At 35.7% G+C, this 9,084-nt stretch overlaps 1 protein-coding gene across 1 annotated transcript; it reads right to left on the bottom strand.

The window, feature by feature from the left end:
- Positions 1-5,295: 5,295 nt before the first annotated feature.
- LOC116028695 lies at positions 5,296-8,854 on the bottom strand. Its single transcript, XM_031270486.1, has 5 exons — positions 7,451-8,854; positions 6,889-6,947; positions 6,456-6,584; positions 6,033-6,168; positions 5,296-5,791 (listed from the first exon to the last, which is right to left on the bottom strand). Exons 1-5 carry the CDS (start codon positions 8,153-8,155, stop codon positions 5,513-5,515), a joined length of 1,308 nt encoding a protein of 435 aa, XP_031126346.1. The 5' UTR covers positions 8,156-8,854; the 3' UTR covers positions 5,296-5,512.
- Between the last annotated feature and the right edge of the window lie 230 nt (positions 8,855-9,084).

A 9,084-nucleotide genomic window follows, 5' to 3' on the forward strand; every position in this document is an offset into this window, starting at 1 on the left:
TTGTAAAGCCGACGTTGTAGGGTATTTTAGTAGTTTTCAAATTACCTACAACGTCGGCTATTTGTAAAGAGCCGACGTTGTAGGGTATTTTAGTAGTTTTCAAATTACCTACAACGTCGACTATTTGTAAAGAGCCGACGTTGTAGGGTATTTTAGTAGTTTTCAAATTACCTACAACGTCGACTATTTGTAAATAGCCGACGTTGTAGGGTATTTTATTTGTTTTTAAATTACCTACAATGTCGGCTATTTGTAAAGAGCCGACGTTGTATGTGTACCTTACAACGTCGGCTAACATTTAGCCGACGTTGTATGTGTACCCTTACAACGTCGGCTAAATCAATGTCGGATTTTAGCCGACATTAAAGGGTCTATTTAGCCGATGTTAAAAGCCGTCTGTGTAGTAGTGCTGACACCACTAAAGAGAGAGATCACATAAGTAAAATATCATAAGTTTCGGTTTTGGGTATCTTTTATATATATATATATATATATATATATATATATATATATATATGATATTATGTACAAGATATGATGTTTTTCATGCAGTGAATGTCACTTGCTAACATCAGTCAAATCCAAGTGAATAACATTGGTCATTAGTTTAGTAACTAATTAAGGTTTTAGTCTTAACTAATGGAAAAGTATTAAAAATTAAAGAATACACATATTCTGATTTTCTGTCAAACCTAGATGGTAAAAGTCTACATCTTTTAATAGTGGTGCAGTCAGTTGGAAGAGTTCCAAATAGGAAATGATTGCAGATTCTTCCACTGAAGCTGAGTATGGTGCTGCTATCATCTCCAAGAGATTCGTTGGAAAGGGAGATATAGTAATGTAGATAATAACATTTACGGATAACCTAGCAAATGTGTTTTCTATACCACTTAATCAGGAGTAGTTAGATCGTCATCTTGAGAAGATGAGGGTTACCGATTGGCTCTATGCAAGTGAGAGACTGTTAGACATGTATGCCCTAAGACTCTATGAGCCAACATTTATTGTTTTGGGCATTGATTTCTTATTAAATAAATATAATAAGTAAATGTTTTATTTATTTTTATTTTGACTTAGTTAATATTTGATATTATTCTGTATGATCTTTTTAATTCTTCATTCTTATGAGTTAATAAATGAAGAATATGAGTGACGAAGAATTAATAAATGAAGAATTGTAAAAATGTTTCTAGTCATAAGAATTATAATTGGTCATTAAAATTCCGAATTTCTGATAAGACTAGCACATTGTCCTTCTTATGTTGAATCTCATGCCATTCTGTATGAGATATGCGGAGAGTGGACATGTGGATGATTGTTAGATAATAAGTCATTGAACAATGACTGATTACAACGTACTACATGGTATTTACCTACGTGTCATCGGTATGTTGTATGTTACAAGTATGCAATAATCTTTTGACTTGAGACGACATGGTCTTCTCGTACATATGGTGGACTAGTTTTTGCCAGTATGCGTCTTTTGTCCCTTATGGGCTATAAGTGTACTTGGTGGCCTAGTTCAGTATTGCACGGAGACATGTGTGCATTCAATAGAGGATCCACCGCCTTGAGGTAACAAGGATGTTCTAGTCTATTCAATAATCATACAACGAGAATCTCTGGTTAGAGTATAATGAAGTTGGACTTCATGTCAAGAATATTGAATACACATATTGACTAGGTTTATGGGTTTGACCAAATTTGACCATGATCTTTACTTGGTTCGGAACAAGTGTTGTGTGGAAAAAATGTTACATGATATTTGTAACAGAAATGTTCATTATAATATATTTAAATATATATTCATTGTCAACTAGGTAGTCATGACATACTGTTAGGTGTCACTCATGACTTATGAGTTATTTAATAATAAGTTATTAAATATTACTTGTTGTTAGTTTGACTATGAACCTAGAAAGTCATACCTTATAGTTCATGGTAATGCTAAGAACTTTAAAAGAAATCGATAAAGAGTTATCGATATTGAATTAATACATTAATAATTGATTAATGAGTTAATTTAATATTGGATAGTTTTGGGCTTTAAAGGCTTGCACTTTGGGCCCAAACCAATCTATATGTATAAGCCTTACCCTATTTGTTAGGCAAATTATGGCAAATTATGTTGTGGACCCAGGTCCACCTTGCAAGGTGGACCTGGGTCCAAAACTATGTCGTTTTTGTCTTCTTTTTTTTTTAATTAGTAAACATATTGCTGAATATAGAGTTGTCCAAAAATGTGTGAATGTAGAGGTTTCAAAGTGTGAATTTAGAGTATAAAAATCGTGAATGTAGATTTATGATTGTGTGAATGTAGAGTTGCCTAGAAATGTGTGAATGTGTAGGTTTCAAATTGTGAATATGGAGTATAGAAATCGTGAATGTAGAGTTATGCATGTATGAATCTGTAATAGAGTTAAGAAATTCTAACAACTTGTAGCCCTGTAATGTGTGAATGTGGAGTTCTCAAGTTGTGAATGTGGAGTATAGGACCTGTGAATATAGAGTTTTGAATGTGTGAATGTGGAGTTTACAAATTGTGAATGTAGAGTATAGTGTATGTGAATGTAGAGTATAGTTACTAAACATATAATCCTATAATGTGTGAATGTGAAGTTTACAAATTGTGAATGTAGAATATAGTATATGTGAATGTAGAGTATAGTGTATGTGAATGTAGACTCAAGTCCACCTTGCAAGGTGGACTTGGGTCCACGGCATAACAACCCGCAAATTATGCCGTGGACCCAGGTCTACCTTGCAAGGTAGACCTGGGTCCAATACGACACCGTTTCACTATTTTTTTTTAAAAAAAATTACTAAACATATAGCCCTGAAATGTGTGAATGTGGAGATTTCAAATTGTGAATATGAAGTATAGAATTTGTGAATGTAGAGTTATGAATTTGTGAATCTGTAGTAGAGTTAAAAGAGTTCTAAGCAACTTGTAGCCCTGTAATGTGTGAATATGGAGTTCCCAAGTTGTGAACATGGAGTATAAGACCTGTGAATATAGAGTTTTGAATGTGTGAATGCATAATAGTGGTAATATAGTTACTAAACATATAGCCCTGTAATGTGTGAATGTGGAGTTTTCAAATTGTGAATATGGAGTATAGTGTCTGTGAATGTAGAGTTTGTGTTCTGTTGCAATGAGGAGCCGTAAACGCCGTTATTTTTTTTTTATTTTTTATTTTTAAAAAAATAAAAAAAAAATTGTGAAACGACATTGTATTGGACCCAGGTCCACCTTGCACCTGGGTCCACGGCATAACAACTGTATTTCTTAAGGCTACAAGTGAAAAAGGGATTTGTCAGAAAAGAGTTTTACGTAAAATCTCGAGTTCTCGCGTGCCCTAGACGGTTTTGGATTTGCATTTGTCAAAGCACGCTTCAAAGGTAAATATTCTAATTCCCTTCTTTTAAATAGAATCTTAGAAAAAACGATTGATGTTTCTGCTGCGCATGTATGAATTTTTCTAATAACGAGAAATGCCGCTATCAAATAGCCACTTGGAAGAATCGATTGATGTTGTAGTGCTAGTGGAATTAATTGCAAGGGCCTGAGTAGCATTAAAAGATTGAAGGCTATCCAATCGAACATTATTTTCCCTGAGGAGTCATGCCGTCATGCTAGTTTAATTTCCTACAGAAATGAACTTCATGTCCATACTTGTGGCAAAAACAATAGACCTTACCATTCAAATCTCCACTAGTATGCAAGTGATTCTAATTGCTATTAAAGGCACCACTAGTCCGCCAAGAGGAGTTTGTCATTCATTTTGTCTTTGGACTAGAAAAGGACCTCCCATTCTGGAAATACTTTGGCCTATTTTTTTGTGTCACATTTGCTATGGCCAATAGAGTTTGGTGCGTCTCATCATTACGCTTTATGTGACACTCACAGTCTAGTAAAACCTCATGGAGTACCAAAATGGAAATAGGTGTTCTCTTGCATGGATTGCTGATGTGACTGAATGAAAATCACCCTCTATTTGAAAGAGGGTATTTGAAAGAGGGTATATATGTGCAACCAAGTATTCATCTGATATTGACAATTGGACCAAGGTTAGGTTGTCAGGAAGTGCTTGCATCTCTTGTAGATAGTCAGAGATAGATCTTGATCCTTGTGGATTATTTGCGAGTTTGAATCATGGGAGCGTCGTTGGTGATTGCCATAAGATCACATGATGGACGAAGTAAGGGAAAAATTTACTCGTTTGAGTATACTTTGGCTCTTGATGCCATGTGAAGGTTTGAATCAAATTGTATATTTAGAGTGAAGAAAACAACAGGATATATAAAGCTACACATCAAGCTTATGAGGGAAAGTTACAACAAAATACAAGTTCAATCTAATGCTAACAAACAAAGAAAGAGTAGGACAACTAGCAGATAGATAATACAATCATAATCAGGGTATATACACCGTGGCAGTTAAAAATATTAATTATATTACCCAGTCAGCTGCCACGGAAAACTTTATCGGCGATTACAGGGGATAACCGGTCATTAGACATTTAGGCCTTAAAATGAAGAGTGTGTGTTTAATTGCAACATTTGAAAGTTTGAGAACCTAATTGACTTATTGCATAGTGTTTAGGGGCCTATTTGACACTTTTTCCTAAATATTATAATGTTTAAAAATGTATTTTAAATAATAATAATAATAATAATAATAAGGGGACTGGTGGGCTAGCCTGTTTAACCTGTCAACCTGCTAGTAGGTGAGTGACAAATTATTGTATGGACCATGTTCCAAATAAGTGTGTGGACCATGAATATAAGATACATTTTTATTATACTAAAAGTACATTATTTTTGTATTGAAGGTACATTATTTCATAGTATATATAAAATAAATAATGTACTTTCAATACTTAAATAATATACTCTAAAATAATGTACTTTTAGTATATTAAAAATGTATTTTTTATTTATGGTCCGACCATGGTCCATGCAATAATGATTGTATACAAGTCAATTGTTATACCATGGATCAGGGTCGGTCCACCTTTCATTGTGGACCCTGGTCCAAAAATTGTGTTTGCAATTAACATCGTCTTTTGTTAATAAATTATGCATAATATGTTAACTGCAGACACATCATATTTTAATTATAGGCACATAACACATAATTTGAATGTTATTTTAGATACGGTCCATAATGCAAGGTAGACCCTCTATAGTATAATTTATCTATACTAGTTGAGTTCATTTTCCCAACCCGTTTTGCATAAATCGATGACGGGCCCATATTGCAGGCTGAGTTTGCCGTTTTGACCGCTCTAATTAAGGAATTAAAAGTGAAATTTTCTATTAAAAATTACACCTCAAAACAATTAAATAATTTCACTGACCATCACTAGCTATGCACTCAAGTTTATTATCTGAGAACACCAAAAATGAGAAGGGGGATGGACATTATGCATATATTTCCTAATTAAGCTATGATTATATGTTGGGGTGTTGCCATGGTGATTTCCTCACTCAGCACCATTCAGCCAAACTAGTCTTTGCTAAAAAGGCGCCGGGCTAAATCATCCCAGTTTTCTCTTCTTACTTTGAATGTTCTGAAAGAGGACTCTTGAGGAATTCTGTATTTCTCTCCTTCCTCATCTTCACCAAAAGTGCCATAAGAAGGTGAATACGCTTGGGGAACATCCAGCGCAACTGCCCGCTGCAATGCCGCCTTGTGTTCCTCCCTGTGCTCTTTCGCAAGAGAGGCCTGCCGCTCCATTCTCTGCTGCGTAGGAATACCCATTGCGTGTTCTCTCTCCAACATTGTCTGTAGAAACGCAAATTGTTGAACATATAATATATAAACATAAATGTGCAATCCAACTATCAGTTTAGACTTTTAGTTCAGATGGAGCAAATGCTTTAATTTGGTATCAGAGCCAACCCATGCCGAAGGTCATGATTCAGTTGAAATGTAGCACATGCTTCAATTCAAATCAATTGAAATGCAAGAATTTGGCTGAATAAGTGTCCTGCCTCTCCATCAATAGAAGAAATGGAATACTTACATCAAGCGTTCTTTGAGATTCTTTCAATATGCGAATAATTGCATGATCAGCCATCATGTTGTGAGAAAGGACAATGTGTTCAAACCGCCCATCCACGGGTATGGCTGTCCGGACAACGGGTGATATCTCTGCCAAGCTGCAGCAATGGGGAGGAGGAGGAAAGAAAAAATTTTCAAAACCTAACTTTTGGTTCTTGATCTAATTGCAATATCATTTACACTTTCTAAAATCAGATGGCATAAACTCTTTCAACCCTCACAAGCCCCAGAAAGCTTAGCTACTTTTCAACTAGTCTTCCTCGTTGCAAATCAACTACCTAAAAAAGCAAATTACGTTTCCTAGTTTTGATAGGAGATAGTTTTCTTCTTGCGTCTACTAAACACTCTTCAATAGTCTCGTACCAAAAAAAGAAAAATTACGAACCTGAAGGGTTTCCTGGCAATAATGTGATAAAGACGACCAGGTGCGTAGAGGCGCCTTGGATCGGTAAGCATCTTCTCCTCCATAGTGCATGTGTCTTTCAGACACGTTACGCAGAACACACATGGGAAACTATGAGAAGTTAATGGATATTAGCCAGTAAGGAAACGATCTAATACAATCAGAGGTATTGCTGATAATGATATTTTCACAATCCTTCGGTCTAGTAAGCATTTAAAAACAATAAGCTGACAAAGAGGCTTATTGTTCAAATAGCAATTTCTTGTATTAAGCTTCCCTATTTTAAAGTACAAATTGGAAAAACGAAAGAAAAAGAGGCACTGATTTCATTGTTTTTGACAAGAGAGTTTTGATGTACATGATCTGATAAAATTTCAAATAATACTGATACAAGGTAAGACCTGCAATTCTTTACCAGAAAAGTGACTTGAAGAAATTTTCCTGTCCCACGGTAGTCCGAGGTAAGAAATCATCCTGGTTAGTTATCACAAAGTAATTATTAGATTTGTGTTAAAGGTGAAAGGGCAGGTACTATATAAACTGCCACACAGGTTTCTATAGATACAAATAACAGTATTTCTCTTGGGCGGAGGCCCATGAAAAGCCAAGTCCAGCACCAGGTGGCTAGGGAATTGTTGGGCAGAGGCCTAAAGGGGCACCCTGCCTCTCGAAAATGTGGCGGTATAAAGAAATAAAGTTGCGCTTTCACTACTAGCTATAGCTTTTGGCATAGTGGTAAGCGCTAAATACTTATGGAAGACAAAAATAGAAGTAGAGTCGGAAGTATAAAATCAAGTGAATTAGCTACTTAGATATGGTCCTTGACCCAAAAAATCCTCTTCTGGAAAAGTTATTATACTGGGAAAATGGCTATATCCACTTTCAAATAAAGGTTCTATTTTTATCAATCAAACAGGGTAGAACATAGTAGGGGGAGTAAAGCTAATAACATCAGAATGTTACCCGGCACACATTACCTGCAATACAATAGAATTGATGACATCTGCATATCTGACTGCCAAATTTAGCGATACACACCTTGCAGGAGCGAAAGCATAGCATCTGATCCTTCTTCTCTCGACATTACCTAATTGATCCGGGTTCTTCACAGCCAGCATTGCCAACAATGTCACCACTCCGGCCCCTAAAGAATGCCCCGCAAATGTCAAGGTATAGTTTGGATACCTCCCAATCAGTTCTTCCAAAATCTTCGAATCTTTTTCCAAAACCCATCGAGCCGACTTCAGCAGCCCATTATGAACAAAACCCCCATCAAATTCAGCCTGCCCGAGTTTGTCGTCCAGCAGGACAAGATAGTCACTCTCCTTCGCCAAATTAAGACCCCTAATAGCTAAAACTATTTCCTCATTCTCATGATTCAGGTATATCATATAAGGCGCTACGTTTCCTTGAGTGAAATCATAATCTCTCCTCACTACTATCCAATCCGGATCAACACCATACCCTCCAGGTGGGGCCCAACGCGGGTTCCTAATATCATCCTCATAAACAGATAGAATATACCTACAAATCCTAGGCACAGGTTCAAATTCACTTGCAGTTGCAAGGCCCCAGTTCTCGCTTTCCCGGCCAGCAGTATAAAGGAACTTCTTCCACGCCCAACGGGCACACCCTAAACAGTACACACATTCAATAATTGGCAGACAGCAGGCAAATGACATTGCTGCCTACCAAGCTATCATCTTCACACACTTCAAATATCACAGCTTTCTAACCCAATCATAACAACAAATATATCCACAACTTCTTAAATTGGGTAATTTTTGCAGCAACTAAAGCATAGGAATCAAGAAATGGATTTTTTTGTTGAGAATTTATGAAACAAGTGGCACAATCTTCACACACTCCAAATATCACAGCTTTCTAAACCAATCATAAAAACAAAGATATCCACAGCTTCTCAAATTGGGTAATTTTTGCAGCAACTAAAGCATAGGTATCAAGAAATGAATTTTGTGTTCAGAATTTATGAAACAAGTGGCACAATCTTCCCACACTTCAAAGATCACAACTTTCTAACCCAATCATAAAAACAAAGATATCCACAGCTACTTAAATTGGGTAATTTTTGCAGCAACTAAATCATAGGTACCAAGAAATAGAAAAAAAAAAATTCAGAATTTATGAAACAAGTGGCACAACAAACAGTGAAATTAGCTAAAAGTACATGACAATAGATGAGGAAAGCTTATACCATATGGCAAGATTGGAGAATGGAGGTCAAGAGAAACAATATATGACAACCTGTGAAGAAAACAAAAGAAAGAAGGAACAAAATGGGCTACTGAAACCAGCAACTACACACTCTCTATGAATTATTTATCGTGGAAACCCAGGACTCTCTCAGTGAAGACTGAGACTAAAAAGACTGTTCTCCCAAACATATTTTTCAAATTTATTATTTATTATTTTTATAAAAAAAATATTATTTTTTCTTTACAAAAATCAATCACGAAACTATTTATAATTATAATAATAAAACTTAACTCAATTCAATAAATTCATCAAGAAGTAAATAAAAAAAATTAACACATTTTCCACGCACTTAAGAAATATAGAGCGAATCTCACACCTTAAGAAATGAGAAGGG

This window comes from Ipomoea triloba, chromosome 9, assembly GCF_003576645.1.
Source record: "Ipomoea triloba cultivar NCNSP0323 chromosome 9, ASM357664v1".
Taxonomy (NCBI): domain Eukaryota; kingdom Viridiplantae; phylum Streptophyta; class Magnoliopsida; order Solanales; family Convolvulaceae; genus Ipomoea; species Ipomoea triloba.